The sequence below is a fragment of the Porites lutea genome, chromosome 2 (genome assembly GCF_958299795.1).
Source record: "Porites lutea chromosome 2, jaPorLute2.1, whole genome shotgun sequence".
In the NCBI taxonomy this organism is placed as follows: Eukaryota; Metazoa; Cnidaria; class Anthozoa; order Scleractinia; family Poritidae; genus Porites; species Porites lutea.
The window spans coordinates 12,674,226-12,695,684 of NC_133202.1; the positions used below are offsets into that span (position 1 = coordinate 12,674,226).

The 21,459-nt window shown below is 39.3% G+C and overlaps 2 protein-coding genes across 2 annotated transcripts in view; one reads left to right on the top strand and one right to left on the bottom strand.

The window, feature by feature from the left end:
• LOC140927762 (uncharacterized) overlaps positions 1-7,670 on the bottom strand; it is an 18,530-nt gene extending 10,860 nt beyond the window's left edge. The window contains exons 1-7 of the mRNA XM_073377446.1: positions 7,450-7,670; positions 6,555-6,598; positions 5,854-5,954; positions 2,976-3,080; positions 2,277-2,392; positions 1,440-1,541; positions 31-118 (exon numbers count right to left, since the gene is read on the bottom strand). Of these exons, the coding sequence (XP_073233547.1) occupies positions 31-118; positions 1,440-1,541; positions 2,277-2,392; positions 2,976-3,080; positions 5,854-5,954; positions 6,555-6,598; positions 7,450-7,640 (747 nt within the window). The 5' untranslated portion in view covers positions 7,641-7,670. The remainder of the gene's footprint in view (positions 1-30; positions 119-1,439; positions 1,542-2,276; positions 2,393-2,975; positions 3,081-5,853; positions 5,955-6,554; positions 6,599-7,449) is intronic.
• Positions 7,671-8,028: 358 nt separating this feature from the next.
• On the top strand, positions 8,029-19,496 carry LOC140927763 (targeting protein for Xklp2 homolog). The gene is made up of 9 exons (XM_073377447.1): positions 8,029-8,258; positions 8,350-8,728; positions 9,607-9,783; positions 11,284-11,590; positions 13,208-13,536; positions 14,721-14,886; positions 16,327-16,506; positions 17,127-17,270; positions 17,950-19,496. The coding sequence occupies exons 1-9, from the start codon at positions 8,153-8,155 to the stop codon at positions 18,352-18,354; spliced, it is 2,193 nt and encodes a 730-aa protein (XP_073233548.1). The 5' UTR covers positions 8,029-8,152; the 3' UTR covers positions 18,355-19,496.
• Positions 19,497-21,459: the final 1,963 nt, after the last annotated feature.

The window sequence follows — 21,459 nt, forward strand, 5'->3', positions numbered from 1 at the left end:
ATCTACGTACTTTAATATTGAAATATTTACCGTTTTTGTATGGCGAAAGCGTCGTGGAGGCAGTTTTGCTATTTCATCTGCAGTAAGCCCTGCAGACATGTTATGTTGATGGTCATGCCTGAAATTAAGATATCGCAAATTTTGGCAAGTTCACTGGTGCACCATTAAGAGAAGGCAAGAGCCATAATAGGTCATTTTAAATTTAAATACTATTAAACCAAAAACGTGCAATGAGACTCTACCTGGGTTTTTCGGACGAAATCGATGTCGCGACAATTGCTAAAATTAGGGAGCTTAAGCAACGACGACGGCGACGGCAACGAGAACGGCAAAAGATTAATAGGTTTGGATTGGCATAGCAACAACTTTGCACGTGCATCACTCTTTTTTGAACATTTCTTTGCCGTCACTGCACGACTACAGCGTGAGATTTGCCTAATTTCACGTTGTGTCAAGGACGTGAACTCAAGACAACGACTTTCTTTTTCTTTTCCTTAACTTTGATCTTGTAGATTTCAACTCCAGAAAAATTTGCCGACCATGACGAATTGAACGAGTTGGAATAAGCGCGATAAAGTTTGAAGTAGCGCGAGTTCACTTTTTTTCATAGCCGTCGCGGTCGTTGTAAAGGGAGCTTAAGCAACAACGACCGCGACGGCTATGAAAACGTCGCTTATAAAATAAAGACGTCGCGCCGCCTCAAACTTTATCGCGCCTATTCCATCTCGTTCAATTCGTCAAATGTTGGCAATTTTTTCTGGAGTTGAATTCTAATAAAAACTGTATCGAAGTTCAGAAAAGGGAAAAGAAAGTCGTCGCTTTGTGTTCACCTCCTCCACAAAACGTGAAATTAGGTATTTTCACGTCGTAGTCGCGCAATGACGGCAATGGAATGTACAAAAAAGCATGATGCACGTGCAAAGTTGTTGTTTTGCTTGTCTAAACTTATGTCTTTTTTGCCGTTCTCGTTGCCGTCGTCGTCGTCGTTGCTTAAGCTCCCTCTTACGAAACCACGACGGCGACGGCAACGGGAACGTCAAAATGCGATAGGTTTAGGGAGCAAAACAACAACTCTGCAAGTGCATCACGCTTTTTTGTACATTGCTTTGCCGTCACTGCGCGACTACGACGTGAAATGACCAAATTATAAGTTTACTGTGGAACGGGAAAGGCAAGGCGATAAATTCAACCATCTCTGTTTGAACTCGGGCGCAGTCCCTTCCCTCCGCCCCAACCCAACGAGAAGAGACAAGGTCAAGCGCTCATATTTTCGCGTGCCTTTGACTTACGCGTCATCCTACTATCTGAGAGCCTGGAACAGGCTACGCAAAACAATTCTTGTTACGCGACGATTTGGTGGAAAATCGACGACGGGCGAACGGAACGAAGTCCGCAGGTACGCATAGAGGCTCTATAATTATCATTAGTACAGTAGTTACTCTAAATGATGATCTTTGAGTGGGTCTCCTTTAGCCACTTTCCCTCCAATCAAAACCAGGCCATGGTCAGGTGAGTATGGTACAATTCTTACAGCTATCTCGCTACAAATTAAAACAACAAAATACAAATAATTTATTAAGGCATCAATATTCTAGCAAAGTATGTCAAGGCTTTGGACACAGCTTTACCCAAGCAAAGGCTGGCAATAAAAATACCGTGAAGGGTATGAACCTAGGAGTCATTTCATAAGTAGGTTGAGTATGAATCGTCCGGGTGAACGTAGTTCCGAACAAAGAGGATAGCAGGTTTGTATCTTTGATACTACATGTAATCTCTCATGAAACAAAAAAATTAGAAGGCAGGAAAATAGAAATAAAATAATACTGTAACAATAATGATTGTCCATCCCTCCTGATGGACATTTCTATAAATGACACCTGGAAAGAGTTGCTGCCATTCTTCAGTCAATTTTCTTTGTCTGTCTTTAGGATGGACACAACCTGGTCCCCAGGGTGCTTCAAAAGTCAGGGAAAAGCACCCTTGGGACAAGGTTGGGATGGACACACTAAGATAGAGGACCTGTTACGGTCAAATTCCGACAAGTGACAAGGCCTTAATGACCTGGCAACAAGCGACATAAAGAATAGCAACATAGAACTGGCCCATTTTTTCAAAACACGAAACGACTGTATCTGATTTTCAGACTAGGGAAATACATTCCCCTCGTCCTCCCCTCTAAACCCCATCCCCCCCCCACCCCCAAGAGGGCTTCAAGAGAAAAGATGGTATGAACATTCAGATAGAACTGAACGAACTGGGCACGCTTGGCTACCTACCTAAAATATATTGATTGTAATTCTCTATCATATTTGAAAACAACAGTCATCCATAGCTGCTCCAGCTGGTCTGTGAAACAATGTGCCACTCCATCATCCGTCACAACGACTATAATCTGCAGACAGATGCCGCATTTATCAACAGTTGTTTTCGGGTATGTTATCACATATGTAAGTTTGAAACAACAGAAAGTAAAATTTGAATCAAGGATTAAATTAACTGCATCATAAACAGACCTCTTAGGCAGTTTTTATTCTTTTTAACTGGAGGTCTTTATTCACATTGTAGTTTCTGGAGTTTGATCTAAATACAAGTCTGAAGTCTGAGTACATGTATCTGTTAAAGGTCAAATTATATTCAGGTTAAAATATTTTAACCTACAATCCTCGTCACATTAAATTGAAACACCCCATGCAGTAACCACATTCTGACAAAAAGTTGTGCTCCTTTCCTCCCAGTGTTGAATATTTTGCTCCCGTGATGCCAACTCGCAAACACCAACATTGAGAGGGCAGAAAAATCACTACTGTCCCAACTAATGTGAAGAGGATTGTAGGTTGATTTTCTACTTCCTTTGTCTCCTATGCCTGATTATTCATGAATTAGGGATAGGGCACATGACAAGAGAATCAACCTGGGTTAAAAAATATTAAGTAAAAACCTGAATATAATTTTGACATGTGACATATCTACATCACCTGACGACAAACATCAAGAGAAGAAAGTCTTCTGTGATCACATCCTGCTCCAAGAGCCACAGGAAGAGCAGATTGAGAGGAGTTAGAATGAAGTACCACTTCTTTCTGAGAAACAGAGAGATACATTGTATTAAACAAAAGTCAAATTGCCCTGCCTTAATGGAAAAGTACACTGTCCACTAGCCTGTATAGCAAGCGTTTCTGTGTGGCTTAGGAGAAAAGAACAAGGAACGAGAGTCAAACTGACCGCAACAAAAGTGGCGCAAGTAAAAGAGCCGGGAGGGGGTGGGGAAGAAAGGAAGGAAACACTTGCAGACAAACCCCGGGATTTTGAAAACCGCCCACTTGGCCTGGCATGCCTGAGTTCACGCACCGACATTATTTTGATGCTGTCATCAGCTGTCATAATTGACCAATAAAATGTTTGGCCTCCCGCGGAGCGAAAATGAACTCTAGAGGACGCGTGTGTGAAACCAAAATAATTTTTTGTTTGTATTTTGAGTCACAATGTAGTCCTGCATAGTGAATGTAGCTTCAGTTCAAGGTGCAATCCACTTTTCGAAATTTGGATCTATAAATCACTATCGTTCCAGGAAAATTTAACATCCTGGAAAAAAAAAAAAACACTAACGAGCTGGGTTCAGCATGACAAAACATTGCAGGAAACCATCCCATACCCTGACAAAAGAAAATCGCTTTTAGTTATTCAGATCCAGGAGACACTGGGGAATAAATTAAACGGCCTGAAGCCCTTAGTTGCAAGAAGAGCTTTGCGTTTGAGAAGAAGTTAAAGAAAATTCTCTGGCATCGGAAGGCAAATCTTGCCGACCAGAATAAACAACAACCACAGAAAATTAATATGCGTGTCACGTACCATACATGACCTCTCAGTATGAAACAAACCTTTGATCGACACATGTCAAGATTGTTCGACTAGCCGAGCCAATCAGGCACTGCGTTCACGCAGGTTTACAGAATCGAGGGGTTTGTCTGCAAGCGTTTCCTTCCTTCCCCTCCCCCTCCCCCTCTTTCATTTTTTGGCTCTCGTTTCATTTCCCTCTCGGTCAAAACCAAAAATCCCCTTCCTCGGTCTTTCTTTGCTCCGAAACCTAACAGAAACACTTGCTACGCAGGCTAACTGTCCACCATTATTAGTTATTGGGGGGGGGGGGGGGAGGGGGGAGACATGATCTTGCTTACTTATTTACACCTGTCCACTAAATGTTAGAAATACAGTCAACTCTCTTGTAAACAACCACCCTTGGAAAAATAACAAAAATGAGCTCAAACTGAACTGACAAACATAATTACATGTAATTTACCTTCTTTAGTTTTTTATTACAATTAATATTAAATAAATAAGTTACAGTAAAACAACTAAGGTACATACTATAATAAAACAAGTTAGCCATGTAACTCAAAAGGAAATAGGGCCAAGGCGCATACAATATTGATACAAGGAGAACAAAAGAACAATTGAAAATAAATAAAGCAAATATTAGGCTTGACACTGACTTTTTTGGAAACTAGGCAATGGGCTAGTAAGTGAAATAATCACTAGCCCATGAGGGAAATTAAAGCCACTGGTCCAAAAAAGCCCAGAAAAAAATACCAGGGGGTCAGGAACCAGTAATCTCTATTTCACTCCCTTCATGCACAGGGCTGTACATGGCTTCCGTTTAGCGAGTCAATCATATTATACCTCCACGATATGAGTAGCAAGTCCTTACAGGGCTCGAAATAAAAAAAAATCCTCAGGTCGCCTTGACGCGACCAACTGTAGAAATATAGTCGCCAGATGCAAATTTTTAGTTGCCAGTTTGTATAATGTAAATGACGCAGCTCGCATCATAGTAATACATATGGTGCGATATAAGATTGAAAGCAAAGCAAGATAAGACGAAATGTTTGTTTCAACTTTACTCTTTTAATTTAAAATCTAAATCATTGAGAAACCTGGTCGCCAAAGTGGTGACTAAACCCGATTTTTTAGTCGCCAAGGAGAAAAGGTTAGTTGCATTGGCGACCATATCAGTCGCAATTTCGAGCCCTTCCTTAGTTTACATTAAAATACTTAACCTATAGATTGAAACAAACTCCTGATAAAAAGTTGTAGAAAAAGGAACTTCTCAAGTAAAAGAGTTTTAGAAATGCTATTTTGTCAACTGAACTAACTGGGTTAGGGGCTATTAGAAGCTTATTTTTGCCAAGCCCAGCCCAAAGTTTTACTAGTCCCGGGCTAGTGGACTAGCATTAGTGTCGAGCACTGCATATTGAAGCCATTAACCCGAGAAGTCACAAGCATAATTATCAGAAATGCACAAGGACGTCCACTTATTTCTGTATTTGGTGTGGTTTCCAGTTTTAATAGCAAGCTCAAAATAGGCAAATAGACAACTGGCAATTAGTGTTTCACATCAAATAGCGCTAGGAACTGTAAAACTTTGTACAATTTTTTATTATAAACAGTATGCACTATCAAAGTGGAAAATGCGCTTTTCAGCCATCTTTTTTGTAAGTCAACTGCTTTAAACTGCTTGCAATATTGCTTGGTTATTAGCAGAGCTAAAAAACTGAATTTTGGTAACAATCAAGCAATGGTTTTCTTACAATCATATGTGCCTCATACCGCGTGGTCACTTACCGGAAACAGAAAAGAAATGAAAATAACACATTTCTGGCCTAAAAAGTTGTCACAGTTGTTTAAGAAATCTTTAAGAAGTGGTGCTTATACAAGAGAGTTTTTGATTAGCAGAAACAGTATTTAACTGAAGGGTCATTTTCAAAGTGTTGCTTAAAGGAGGTGGTCGCTATGAGAGAGTTAACTGCAGTAGTCTCTCTTTTTTTTTTTCAGTACTTTTAGTAATGGGGACAGTACCTTCATATGAAGATGAGGAAGAGTGAATGATGGTTCATGATCTTCCTGTGGGGGAAGCATGTGTATTAGAAGTCGTCCATCCTTGGTTGCTGAAATCACTTCTGTTATGAAAAGAAACAAACAAACATTTATTATTTTTTGAAATTAAAAGTAAGCAGTTAGACAGTACGTCAAATTATCTGAATTTCTCAATACTGGAGTTATCATGGAAATATTATTGTTCCTTTTAGCCCAAAATGGTTCACAAAACATATTTTAAGGATGCAAAATAATATCTACCTGGCTCTGGTTGTTCAAATGGTGGATAGCATTATCACCGGATAAATTGCTATCCAGTGGATAAGTATGAACTTTATTTCTAGCCCATTAGCACTTCAAATGAACTGTGGATTTCAGCCTGAATTAAGATCTTCCCCACAGCACATGTTTTGGGAAAACTGGACCCAGATGCTTAGATTTTCAAAATAGGCCATTTTTCAATAGTTAGTCATGTGATCAATTTCTGTAAACACAAAAAAAATAAGCGAACTATGTTTACAGAAAGTTGATTATGTGATCAACTTTTGCAAAAGGCCTACTTATTACTGAAAGAGGTGAAATACAAACAACTACAAGGTGCAAATTTCAAACGCCAGTTTAGACCTGTCAATAAGAAGAAAAGCATGAAAATCAAACGGTAAAGTTGAGTTGAAAGTCCTTACCATTAATTCCATCGCTATCCAAATCTGTGATAAGGGGAACAGGTCTGAAAATTTACATATGAACACAGCAAACTCTGAGGGTGTTAAGATCATCTCTAGTGCGTAGACACCCTCTATTACACCAGGACACATGTACATTGATAAGTCCCTGGGAAACAGGTATTTAATGTCCAGACACCCTTATCATGCAGACACTGGAGAAGGTTCCATGACAGCTCAGTTGATGGGGAGCCACAGGGGAATTGAAGGCAGAATTCAAATTCCAGAGATGTAGTTGCAAGCCCTCCTCCCTTTTCCTGCTCTGCCGCCAGAGCACCCCGGAGAGCTTGCTTGCAGGCTACATCAGTATAGAATTTCTGCACTCATCTCTCAGATGTCATTTTGCGGGGAAATCAGTGGTGTTGGTGACTTTTGGGTGGATTATTTCTTTATATATCTATTTGTAATAAAATAAATTACTTTTTTGCGCAGGGATTATTTTTTGGGACGGGGATATAGTGTAGGGGAATGTTGAGTGAACTGTAACATATACAGCTATTTTGAGAAAGAAACAGTGAAAGTCGGAAACAATGACCGCACGCCAATCCCAAGAGGTAATATGGGATACGATCTATACACTGTTCCTGACACTGTAGCTTTCGAACCTACTTTTCTTGCTATCCTTTACCACTCACAAACATGTGTCCATGGTCTCTCGTGCCATTCTTTCAACTTTCTTCGAAGAACAGTGAACCCAAAACCACCCACAATACATTTTGGGATTAATACGTGCACTTTTTCCGACAAACCTTTCTCGAAAAAAAGCTGTATATCCATTAGTGGCAAATGTAGCACACTTTGGGTTGAGTTCACGACTGGAACTATTCTCACTATAAGCAATAACAGTATGACTTACAGCTGGTTTTTACCAGGCTTATGATGGCTCTCAGAAGTGCCGCCAAGTTGCCAAGACGGCTTCAACTCCCAAACATTAGGAGCTCTGAACAAAAACACCGCTGCAAAAACTGCCAATACCACAACAACATCTTGAGCCCGCACTTTACTGACATCAAATGGCAGGAATTTTATTAAAGGGTCAGTATTCATAGCCGTCACCTGGGAAAATAAACAAGATTAACAGAAGACGTTTTATGACTTAAACTTAATGTTACTGTTTGAGGCTTGTGTTAACTGCAACGCAAAAAGAACGACACATAACACAAACAATAAAACGTTCTCATTCAACAAGATGCAAATGAAGTGACAGGGTATTTTGCAATTTAGGGAATTTATGAACTGACCAACATTTAAATTTCCAATTTCCCAAACATTTTCTCACCCCGCTCGGCGCTCTGTCGCCGCCATATTGAATGGTCTCTGTGCCTAATATGGTAATGATTACCTTATATGTACTGAAAGCCTTTTTCAACTGACCAATAGGAAAGCGTCTTGGCTAGCATCTTTTTGAGTGCGGTCAGTTTCAAATCTAACGATCAAACGTGCGACTGTGGTTGTGAATATCCCGAGTTACTTTTACATTTGTTTGTCGAATTCTTGTTTTTAAATTGACTTTGGCAGTCAGGGAGTTAAAAGGCGTTTGGTAGTTGTGTTTTTGCAACATGGATTTGGGTATTGAACCAAAATATGAGTACGATGCACCACAGTTTGTGGATTTCACGGAGGGCCTGCAACACGTCATTGACCCCGACGCTGACAAATGGTTTGGTATGTTTATATTTTTGATTGACTTTTTCAAATGCAATATGGTCCGAGGTGTTCGATTTTCTTAACTTCATGTATATCTTATTGTGTGAAGATCAAAAAATAGCGGATGAAGGTGGCGTTGTGGTGGAAGAAGACGAAAATGACGAAGAGTCGAATGGATCGTCGGCAGAACCTTTGGACGCAGTCGTTGCCGACACGATCAATGATGTGGCGTCTTCAGAAATTCCAAATGGTCATAAAGAAAATAAAAACTCTCCTAATCGAAATGAAGTGGATCCAGAGATGTCAGCTGCCAGCACTGAGACGAACGAGTCTCGCCAAAAACAAGCCCCCAAGAATGTCGTTACGTCTTGGTCAGAATGGTTGTCGAAATGTTCAAACTCCGCTGCAAGTTGTCAAGCCACAAAGGAGGACAACAAAGAAAACGCTTCCCAAAACCAGGTTAAAACTTCACAAAGTCAAGTCAAAAGGTACGATGGATTTAGAGTAGATTGGATTTTAATCCTGCTAATGTAAACTTGTTAGAAAAGTCAAGTAATTTTGTTACCTCTGCGTCCTGTGGCATGCGTCCCGTAGGACACAAAGAGTGAGCGATTTATAGATTTGAATATTTTTTTGGTAGAATATCCTGTTCGTGTGATTTCGTTTTTCAGTAAATTGTAATAAAGAGTTCTGGCTTCTGTCTCAGCTCAACTGTCTGGTTACATAATTTGATAAAGGCCCATGCATGCCAAGTATTTTCAATTTAGAAATCCTTGGTTTTTTTTCTGGGTAGGACTCATGATTTTTCACAAGATGAGTCCCAGGACACACCATAACTATTTGTAACAAAATCACTGCATGTCCGTTGATGATCATGAGATTCTTGCACGTGTATCTTTATTTGGCTCTACCACCTACCCCCAAAAGAAAACCAAAAAAAGATCAATAAATGCACAACCTATATCCTCAGTAAACTGCAAACAGAGCTTACAAGGTGCCACGGTAACTTTTCCTGGATTTGTAGTTCTTGGGTGCAATCCATTTAAGGAAAAATTTCCGGAAATTTTGGTCCAAAACTCAGTGGATCGGTTCGGTCCAACCGGAAAAGTTTCGAAAAAACTGGTCCACCTTGGACCACTTTTCCCGGTTGGAATTTGGTTGAATGGATCACGCCCATTGACTTTTGAACAACTGAGCCAGGTGATTTAGTATTCGGGACTGACTGGCTTATTGTTGCTTAGTTGGAAGTAAATTTTAATCCAAATTAATTTACCTGAATATTCTTTGCATACTTTCAAATTTGAATTCAAAATTTGCATTAACCTTAGATGATCTTTTAACCAAGCAATATTCCTTGTCTCACCAGGAAACGATCAAAGAAGGTCCCCGAAAGACGATCTGCTCGACTAAGGACTCTGTCAACCTGTTCCAATGCCTCAACTTGTTCTTCAGTGTCTAGTTCTTCAGATGTTCCCACTGCAAGAAAGGTTCCTAAGGTTAAACCTCATTTGCTGACCATACCTCAGACACCTACTTTTATGAGGTAAAAAAAGTCTATTAAAATTCTATTGTGTGTACCTGAGTATTATAGGATTAATTTATTTATTGGTCAGAAGTTTACACAAGACTGCAGCCCAGCAAAAGCAGCATGAAATGGCCAAGTTGCTCCTCGGGTAGCCAATTACAACACAGCATACACTTTCCTTTGCCTGCTCATGTATTAGTAGTAGAAGGAAGGATTATGTGTATTCAGAAGGGGAGGGGGGGGTGTCTCTAGGACAAGAATGGACAACGAGTGCATGGGTACACAAGACACCTCTGTAGTTCCCAGATGTCTATCCCTTAAGAGCAATGCGTCCAAACCTCCTTAACCCATTTACCCCCTGGAAATTTTGCCGAAAAAATGCGTTTTGAGGCTAGTCAAGCAGTTTTCTTGTCACCTTGGTGCTATAAAGAGCTAAAACTTACCATACAGCCATTTTAATACAGGTCGTACACTTTGCAGCCTTCTGATCCAGATATAAAATGTTAGCTTGCAAAATTCGGCCATGCACAGAGAGCAAAATTTTGAGATAGTTTTTTGAGTGTAAAAGTGACAGAGCAGTCTTGACTTTCCTTCTTTGTTAAGAAAAGTTTTTATGAAAGCTTTTAGGATCTTAGAATTAGATGACAGGAAAGGTAGGTGGGTAGTCGAACAAGATTTTCATGAAAATTTTTCGGTACAATGTTACATATTTTTTTTGCCTTTTTCTCTGGTGTCCTTGACTGAATTGTGCTCATTCTGGTATGGTTTGAAAGATCTCTTCACTCTGCATAATTAGCAGACAAAGTTATCCTTGACCATTAAAACTGATGATGTCACAAGTGGTAGGAGGGATCCAGATGCGCATGGGCGGCTCAGGGGCGAATGGGTTAAGATCGTCATAAAGGGGCAGAGCCAAGTGTATGCATCACAGATGTGTTCATACCAAAATGGTTCATAGTTTACGGTCTTGAAAAGGTCTTAAATTTTACTAGTTGTCTAGAAAAGTCCTTGAAATTAATTAACTACCTTGTTTACGCCATGTGCACCACTTGCAGTGAAATTAGATTATTTTGCCAAGCAAAATTTGGCTCAACCTTGGTGATCATTAAAGTCACAGGTTATGTAAAAACATTTTTGTGCATGAACAATTTTTTTATTTCTGTTTCTTTATTTCATATGCTATTTCATTGCCTCAGATGCAACTGCAAGTCATACCCAGTCATTTTGAAAAGTGTTGTTACAGAAACTACAGTAGTCTAGTATAAAATAATGTGACTGACGTTACGTGAAATGTTAAATGACTCTATTAAGTGTTCTAGGCAATAAGGTGTTCAAAACGGGGTTAAAGAATGTTGATTTATTGTTATGAATCTTAGTCTTTTCAAGAAAACTGCAATTTATCCTTTAAAAGTCCTTGCAATTTGTTTGCCAAAAGTTGTTAAGTATCTTCAGGACTAAAAAACTGTCCATGCTGGATCATAGTTTATAAACCATCTAACTCAGTCTTCACCTTTGCAGGAGAGTTCCCCAGGCAAAGATAGCGGCAAGTCAAGCACAGAGGTCAAGAGAAGCTTCTGAGTTGGAGGTCATTGCACAGAAACAAAAACAAACTCATGAAAAGCTAAAACAGAACAAAGTTTCCATGAAGAAGGCCCTGGCTGGGCAATCATACATGCCATGTAGATCAGCTGTCGACAATCTTACACATCCTAAAGAGTTTCACTTTGCAACAGATGACAGGCTTGGACCCAGTACACATCACACACAAACAGAACAAAAAGAAAAGGACTTTGTTGGTACCTTGAGGCAGCACCCGCCTTCACCAGTAAGTAAAGTGCTCCATGGAAATTGTACAATGTATTTGTTGTTGATGCAGATGCTTGTCAGCGCTGACGCATACCCTTGTCTGAGCCAACTCATCCATTTTGCATCTGGCCTGCACATGTCTGTATGTGTCTGTCTTAGAGAGGAGAGTCAACTAAAAGGAGTATAGAAAGTTGAAACTGTATCTCTAAATCTCTCATGCAGTTCTTGAAAAAAGATCCTTTAATAGTAGAGTGGTTGTTAGAACTACAGTAGATTTCCCTGCAAAGAAAGTTTTAGACCTTTCATAGTTCGGTGGCAGACAATGATGTCCTTGCCCTTTGAGTACTCAAGAGCTAGACTTGCCCACGAGTTGCTGGCAAGTTGACTCTTCAAGAGAGATAAAACCAAAACAAACTTAACTATTACAAAGTCCAGGCAAGAACCTAGGCAAGTCATTCATAACTCCTGATCTTAAGATCAAAGCAAGCATGCATTCAATTCCATGGACAAGCAAACTTTGAAAGTTTCTTGGTGTCTGAAGAAAAAAACTGGTAGTCTTGACTCTGATCATTAGTATACGGTATTGTAGTTCATAAGAAGAACGCTTTTAGTAGCATTGAGTCTCGCTTGCTTGGAGATGAGTTTTGTTGTCAAAGGCGCCGGTGCTGTTATACTACTTTTTCGTTTGGAATACAAAACAAGTACTATATGTCATAATGTAAATACTCAAAAATTAAAAATTGAAAGGACTGACGGGCCGCACATCTTAGCCTACATATTGATATTGCTCCATTGAGGGGCTTTACCTCGTTAAATGGTAAAGCCCATTGAGGAGTACTCTTTCAGGGATTTTAGACTCAAAAAAATTGAACGATGATTTTTATCAGTATCAGCTAGGGGCCCATGACTTCTTTGTACCAGACCAAGATATGGCTCGGTACAGTATGTTCAGCACAGGAAAAATGTGTAAGTTTAACAGAACCTGATAGAACACACAGTTAAATTCAGTTCGCGCGTATTCCTGCTGAATTTGTTGTCTGTGTTATAAGATATCAATATTGCGTGAAAGTAATTACATTTTCCATAGCTCCTTAGTATCTACTTTTATAACCTGAGATCAGGCTCAATTTGAGCCGTTCTCATACATTCTCTCTAACAGCTACCGCTAAAATTGCGCCTGATCCAAACTCATTCACGTTTGTGCTCATTACGGCCAGATTTTGGCCGTAATGCTGATTGGTTGTTAGAAACGCCGCAAGTTGAAAGCGCTTATTCATCGCGTGGTTGTTTTCATGAATGATCCGTCGTGGGTGGAGAGAAGGATCGATTTTGCTGTGAAAGTCGCCACGATTCTTATCCCCAGTTTCCACGGTCTTCACTAGGAACGCGTGGCCTACAAACTAGGTCCCACCAACAAAAAAAAACCCTGCATTTTTAGAGTCTCGCGTGCTCAAGCAAGCTCAACTAAAAAGAGCAGAGGGCACAGAGTAAATATGAGCGTCACATTTCTTACTGAGAAACTGGATTAACCTCTATTTTTTATCATATCTCTGCCATGTACATCATTTCATTCTTATTTTAATTAGAACTTTATTACATTTTTTATTTAAATTTATTTGTTTATTTATTTTTTCAGTCATTTAAGAACAAAAAGCTTACCGTCCCAGTTCCATTCAAAATGACCGAATCACGAAAGCGAAAAGAACCAGACAATGACAACAATCCATGCGGTCAGTACCAATCCATGGCTCAGAAAGTTTACCAGTGGCAGAAAAAAACTCCCGAGCGGTTCCGAGTCAAACCAATACATGAGCAGAACCAGGGACCACCTCCAGCTTCTGGAGAAAAGAAGCTAACTATGCCAAAGACACCAAACTTGATGTCACGGGATAGAAAAAGACCATTGCCATCAGACTGTGTTAGCCAGGAAGAAAAAGAAAAGGTTCAAGAGGCAGAAATAAAGAGGTGTGGTGTAAACTTGAATTAGCCTGCTTTTTGAAAAAAAAAATTAAATACAAGCAAGGCTCTGCTCTAATAAGTTCTCTGAACTTGAGAAATGCAGAGGTCAATGATAAAACTTTTAAGGTCAGTACACACTAGACGACAGGTTGCAGCAACAAGTCGGGGCAACAGATCACTTGGTGTGTACAGGTCGGTTGACCAGTTGCAAATGGCTTCGTATGTACTGGAGAATTTTTGTGAAAATCTTTGTCTCTGCAACATGTTGCAAAAAATCAAATCAGACAGAATTTGTGCGACTTGTTGCAACGACAAAATTCTGTTACAGACCAGTACACATAAAGCGATTAGTCGCTGCGACATGTCATCCTGACACGTTGTTGCAACTTGTCGCCTAGTGTGTGCTGACCTTTACAAGCACAATTTACAGGTGTTTAATAGCTATTGTTTTAGAATGAATGTAATAGCTACACTTGTAAAAGTTTTATAAAATTGATCATCCTAGGAATCCCAGCATATGATTTGTATGCAGGGTGCAAAGAAAGTCAGTTTTACAGCCTGCCATTCGGGGAAGCTGTAGCTAGCATGTACTAGCCCACAAGTCATTTCAGACTAGCCCCAAAACCCTTTTAAATTTGTAGGATCGATTACAATCCTTCTGTAATTTGAATTTTCCCAAAAAACAGCACTTGCCTGTCAGGCAAGTTAAGAACACTAGCCCGATAGCAAAGTCCACTAGCCCCGGGCTATCCGACACGACCTTCTTTGCACGCTTTGTATGAAAAACTAAAAGATTTCCCAGTCAACCAAGAGCAAAAGTAAGCCTGAGCTACATTTAGAGTACAGTGCTGCTAAAGAAATAAAGGACACCTTGCCCAACATGCTCTGCAGATAATCTTACGTACCCGGTGACTATTTTGCAGAGCAGCACACAGATCCTAGTTCTGGGCCCCCAGCGAGCCCAACAAAGTTTTAATACTGGAAGTGCGTTTCAAATGTCCCTTCCACCTGATTGGCAAATAAACGATCACTTTTTTAACAGGCTAATCATGGTACCTGCGTGTACTCGAATCCTGGTACAGATGGGGTTCAGAGCAAAAATGATTATTACATTTGTGAGACTTACAGTTTATCTAAGCCCATCAATCGTAATTGATTTTGAGACTGAAAGATTTCTTTGCTTTTTACAGTTACAAATTCAAAGCAACTGAACTGAATCATAAAATCTTTGAATGCAATGGAACATTGGGTGTGTACATGATACCAAAGAAGCCTAACACAGAAGCTGAGCCATTTCACTTCCACTCTGAGGACCGAGCAGAGGTGCATAAAACCAAAGAAAAACCCAGCAGTGAGGTATACAATACATAAAAACTTAAACGTTTACATGTACACAAGGATTAATAGCGTTTGCAAAGTTTCTTATTAATTATGACAGGGTTAGTACAGGTCATTGCAAAACCTTGAAAGTCAGGAAATTTTTTTTTTTTGTTTTGAAGAAATTTATCTGCACAAGAATCCATTTACTCTTGTCAGGCCATCACAACTGTCATTACTTAATGAAAAGACTAATGACTTTTTAATACAACAAATAATTAGAAAGAAAAACACAATTTTGTTTATTTAGCGGATTTTGCCCGGTTTTAACCCAGGACAAATTTTGCCGGTGGGGTCTTTGAACATTGTCCCATCTCAGACAAAATTTGTAAAATTGCAGCAAATCATCCACATTTGTTAATTGTTGATGATGACAGAAAAATTATCTAAGTAAAAAGCCTTTATGGCTAGTGTTGATAGACCCTATTGTAGGTCAAAACATGAGAATAGTTTTGAAAATGTTAGGAAGTGATAGCTAAACGTAAGGTTATGGAAAGTCATGGAATTTAAAGAAGTGAAAAGACTACAAACCCTAACCTATCTCCCTCTAGGTCTCTGAAAAACCCTTTGAATCCTTTAATCAATATGCTCCTAAAACAGTTAAAACTATACCAGGAGTTATAAAAACAAAGTACTATAGGAATCTACACATGTAAAGAAAGAAAACAAAAATATTATGATAAAAAGTATACATAAATATATGAAGTATAAATATAGAAATATAAAATTAGAATTTACTTATAAATAAATTATTTCCTAAGAGTTATAACAATGACTTTATAACTGGAAGTGCCGCATCAGCTTTCAATTTATCAAGAGAGTTCACACTAGTCTTCATTGGAAAATTGTTCCAAGTCGCTATAGCCCTTGAGAAAAACAAGTATTTAATACACGTTATTAGATATGCTAATCTGGTGGAATGGGATGGTGATTAGTTGAGCTGTTGACTCGAGTTAAAGGTCTCACTTCAGGCAGAAAGCGGATGGCCACATCTAACCTGAGATCAGGCTCTATTTTCGTTTCGCTTTGAAAATTACATTCCGGCGGGCAAGGCGAAACCATTTTCAGCGGTAGCCGTTATAGAGAATGTATGAGAACCGCTCAAATTGGGCCTGATCTCCGGTTAGGCCACATCACCCTAAAGTAGATCTTATAAAACATGCTGGCTTGAAGTAGGAGTCTACGTTCTTTTAGTGAGTCCCATCCCAGGCATTCCAACGTCGCAGAGACATTGCTGTGAATGGGTTGGTGGGTGGATCTTCCCCCATTACTGTCTTGCAGCACAGCTACTGTACATGTATTCTTATCTGTGCCTTACATTTCAATGTACCAGTATAATTGTGCTATTCCACACACTTGGTTTGATTGAAATTGCATTTTCCTGATCCGCTTGAAATAAACTATTGAAATAATTTTCAGGATGAAGATCATCCCAGGCAGATAAAAGCGCAGCCTGTTCCTGACTTCAGCACTGTGTTTAAACCTGAGCTGACTCATCAAAGCACACATTCCAAGCCATTCTCATTCGACCAGCGTGACAAAGAATTGAAAGATAAGAAAGAAGAGAAAATAAAAACCATCATAGAGGATGAAAAAAAGGTAGGCTTATAGTTAAAGACTCTTCCTAGGACAAAACTCATTCATTTACTCGTCTGAAATGTCATCCGTTAAACCGAACTTAGGCAATACATGTTGTAAAGTTGATTCGCATATTTATTCAAGATCTCATTGACTTTCCGCCGCTGCTTTTTTCCCTTCAAAAAGGAAAGGTTTATTACAGCACACAGGTGACACTAAAGTGTCTGCATTAACGAGTCCTTGTGACACGGCGTTAATTCAATAATTGGTTAGAAAACAAGTGTTCACGTCCATGGGTGTCCCTATTAAGCGGGTTGAATTTAAGGAAAATATAAGGGCTTTGTCGAGGGACACATAGAACTGTGCGTAATAAGGGACGGACCATTAGAAAAGTTATGGGGGGGAGGGGAATTTTCGTTATCAAATTCCTTGTATGAATATTTTTAGGATTAATTGGCGTGCATAAATTTTTTTTCATTTAATTTTCCCTTGCGCGAATATTTTTTTTTGTACTTCGTCGCCCCCCCCCCCCCCCCCCCATAAGTTTTCTAATGGTCCGTCCCTAACCTTCCTTATTCAGCGGGTGTCTGTAAAGCATGATTCAACTGTATTGTCATTCAAACTTATTTTTCTTTGTACAGTTACACGAGTTCCAGGCTCAGCCTTTACCAAGTTTTTCCCCTCCACTCTTGCCTCAGTCATCGAAATATCTCACCGAGCCTGCGCCATTCAATCTGTCGACAGAAAACCGCGGAGCTGTGAAGGCTGAAAAATGGGGACAAAAGGTATCAGAGACCGTTTTGTTTTGTTTTTGTGTGATTGGTTGATTGTTTGTCTATCATCTTTAAAACGACCACGAAACGACTTACGTTCCTCCCATAGTGTCTTGTTACGCCTATAAAGAGTTCAATCTAATCCTTGTGACGTGAATAACTCTCCACCAGAAACGATAATGAACCAATATATTGTTGAAACTGCAAATTACCGTAAAATTCCGAAAATAAGCCTAGGGGCTTATATTTTTCAAAGGCCCTTTTGGAGGGGCTTATCTACGGAGAGAAATTTGCGTTTCAAAATCGAGAGGGCTAGCCTTATAGTTGGAAGTAAATTTACCGTTTTTGCTTTGTTTTACTTTGTATTTGAGGGCAATTTTCCAAGTACAAGCCCCCGGGGGCTTATATTTGGAGGAGCGATTTAACGGAGGGTTTTTTGGGTTACCGGATTGGGGGGCTTATACATGGAGGGGTTTATTTTCGGAATTTTAAGGTATGTTCTAGCCATTACCATACAGCAAAAGATGTGGCCAAAAATGAGTCAACAACAAATAGACAATTTGCAGGATGATGGCATTTTGCTGCTACAACTTGAACACTTCGGGGTTTTGCTTTCTTTTCTACGAGGGCGTTTCTCAGTACTAAGTAGTGCACACATTTACGTGAAAATTTCATTTCTACTCTTATCTAGCTTCAGCAAGAGATTCAAGAAGAAAGAATGAAGCGAGTCTTCAGAGCGAGGCCCACTAATGTACTATACAGTGCGCCATTCGTTCCTGACAAATCTATCGTAAAGCCAAACACGCAGTTCGAAGAATTCGCCATGAACAGCGACAAGCGTGCAAAAGAGAGAGAGGTTTATGAAATGCACAAGGAGCAAAGGGAACAGGAAGAAGAAGAGGCAAGAAATGAGCTGGAAAGGATTAAAGAGGAAGAAGAGAAGATTTACATCAGAGAGCTGAGGAAACAGCTTGTGCATAAACCCAATCCCATTCGCAAATATCGCGCTGTTGAAATCAAGCACAGCGACAAGGAACTTACAGACCCACGCTCACCTGAATGGCAGTCAAAGAAAAGAAAGAAATTGCGAGTGTAAAGTCGAAACTCTATTTATTTGTACTATTTACGGATGCAAGGGAAATTTCTGGTAGAGTACAAGTACACGTCGAAACCTCGTTATTGTCATCAAAGACAAAGAGCTTTCCTTCGGGGCGTTGTTTTTCTCTCTTTTCTGTCATGCAAAACCCTTCCTTGCATTTCTCACTGTATTTTTTAATCTAGTGTTGTAATTCCAGAACAAATGCAGGCAATACGATAAACTAATGAGATCTCAAAACAAATATTTTGACGGCCCAAAACTCCTGCGGGCAACCTTTAATCAAGCTATGACTGGTTTCTGTTTTGCCAATCACAACGTGCTCGAATTAAAAAGACAAAACAAAAAAACAATCGCGAAATACCTACGCCAATCAACAGAAACGCTGCATTGGAACTTAAACAATTCAATAGACTAACGGGAGTTTAAGGTTGGTCAGGGAATCTTAACCGCTGTGATGAAAAAAGGACGCTTTCGCCATTTTTTAAGTTAGTTTAAAGTTAGTCATGTAGATTAAAACAGCTGCGACAATCAAAGCATCATGCCAATTTCTGTATATAATTCTCTTTGACTCTCATTGTTTCTCGATAGGAATCAATTCTTGCAAAAACGAGTTCCTCTTGTACAGAGAATGTGATTTCGGCCCGAGTAAGGTAATCCGGAATCCTGGGCTTTGGAATCGGAATACAGCTCAAGGAATCCGGAATCCAAGATTGTCTTGGATTCCCTTCCATACGGCGAGTGATTTCAAGTAAATGTGCGAGTTAGAGGCCTAAGGAAATACAGTAGATAGCTCAATGTTTCTAGATTTTTAAATCATTAATCTTATCCTCACGTTCGGACATCCAGGCTCTATTTACGTGTGACGACCAGAAACAATTTTCTGACCAATCAGAAACATCAAAGTCATAAAAGGTTTCTAGTGCTGGTTAGCAAAAGTTAAGACCCTTTCACTGTTATGTTTTCTTTGTTTATTTTTTAAGGCAGTGATTTCCCCTTCATTTTTTCCGTCAGCTGCATGTCTCTGGGTCTACTAGGATGTCTTATACTGTAATATGTTATTATTCACTTTTATTTGTACGTTTATAATGTTGTACAGTTGAGGCTTGCAATAGTAAAATTTGCAATTTGTTCACAAAGTACTTGAGAAACTCGTCTTCGAATGGGAAAAAGAAAAATCGTAAAATTTCACCAAAAGGTTTAAGGGGCGGGCACTTTCATATCAAAAGGATTATCCTAAGTTTGTGTACACGTAGGGTATTTTGACAGCCCACTGGAATTGAGAACCGTACTGATACGAGCTTTTCGTCGGAACAAATGAAACTATCAGCACGAGAAGATAAAATTCGTATCCCCAAGCGGCCATGTAATGTTCTGTTTATTTCATAGATACTGATAAAATTCCTACATAAAACACAACTTGATCGAGCTCATCTGCGGAGAAGAGAGTGTCGACACGAAAGGCAATCCGGGGTGTGAACTAAGCCTTAATCAATAAACCAATGAGAAAAAAAAAAGTCTGGGCTGTTACACAGGGTCCGGAGGAGTTCAGTTTGTCGTGAAAACTTCGAAAACTCCAATAAGGGACGGACCATTAGAAAACTTATGAGGGGCGGGCGAAGAACAAAAAAAATATTCGCGCAAGGGAAAATTAAATGAAAAAACATTCATGCACGCCAATTAATCCTAAAAAATATTCATGCTACGGCCTAAAAAAATTCATGCGGCTCGAGAATTCCCCCTTCCCCCATAACTTTTCTAATGGTCCGTCCCTAAGAACGGGAAGCTCTCTTGTAATTGGCTAATCATGTTAGTAACCATGGCGACACCAATATCCTCACACGTGAAAGATAAAAAAAGTATCTTCACTGCGCGCGATGAAGATATGATTTTTTAGTAAAAGGACAAAACCTAGTATTTCATCAGTATCTATATAATAAAGTGACTTATCCACTGGATAGCGCTATCCATCTTTCGAACAACCGGGCCCAGGCGTCTTGTTTCTCTGAGTTGAGCTAGCGTGTGCGTAAAAATCGCCGCGTGCCAGGAGATACGATCGACACGGAGGAAAGAGAAAAAATGAGGAACGACAGACAAAGCCACGTGAGAAACTAAAAGTGTAAACAATTAATCAAACCGAATTGCTTTTAAATTAGGAAATAGTAACCCTACAATCAAAACTGCCCATAAAAAAAGTATACAGTTTTAGTGATACTCCTCGAACATCGTATAAATCAAGTAAATAACAACTGAATAGACCTTTTTTCGTTTCCTTTCGGCATCAGAATCTGTAGGAAGTTGGGACTTTCCGAAGCGCAAGATTTTTTGGCATCGTGTAGGATGAGGCAACAGTGTTTAGTGTTCAACTAAACCGGAAGTGCTAAACACAAAAAGAAAACAACTATTTTTATATAATTTATTCTAGGTAAAATATAGAAAAGATGAACAAGAGAGGGTAACCTTTCATTCTTTCTTATCATGACACGACAGTTCTGTGGTAATCATCTTGAAGCACTTAGCTATACTATGTACCCACTATTTTAAAATCGAGGCCTGTTTAAGCTTTGGAGATCACAAAGTATTTCCGTTTACATTTTTTCGGTTGCTCTTTTTTTTCCAAATTTGCTTAATTAGTATAGGTAATACCATGATTAGTAGTAATATTTGGCATAAAAACCACGAGTGATATTTCAAAATGTTATAGTACGTAATTTCACGAGCCGTTAGGCGAGTGAAATTTTTGAGACAATTTTGAAATATCATTAGTTGTGTTATTGCCAAATATCACTTACAAATCATCTATTGTTTGTTTATAATACTACCCGCAAAAGGTTTGTAATTTTCATATGTAGATATTTCAAATTAAGCTGAAATACCACTACTCTAAGCCAATCAAATTGCAGAAATTTCGCATGTATACTATATACCGTATTCAGATGCTACTACCAATACAAATGATAAAAAGAAGATGTTCAAAAAAGAGGCGAGATGCGGAGGAAGGGTGGCGAGAGAAAGTAGGGAACTAAGTCAACTACAGTCAAAGCTGTCCGAGAAATCAAACGGACAAATTTTGGGAATTAAACTCATCCAGTAGAAATTACCCAA

Coding starts and splice junctions, on each gene's coding strand:
- LOC140927763 (XM_073377447.1), top strand. CDS start 8,153: ATGGATTTGGGTATTGAACCAAAATATGAGTACGATGCACCACAGTTT. Junction 14,887..16,326: donor AAGAAAAACCCAGCAGTGAG/GTATACAATACA, acceptor AATAATTTTCAG/GATGAAGATCATCCCAGGCA. Junction 17,271..17,949: donor CTGAAAAATGGGGACAAAAG/GTATCAGAGACC, acceptor ACTCTTATCTAG/CTTCAGCAAGAGATTCAAGA.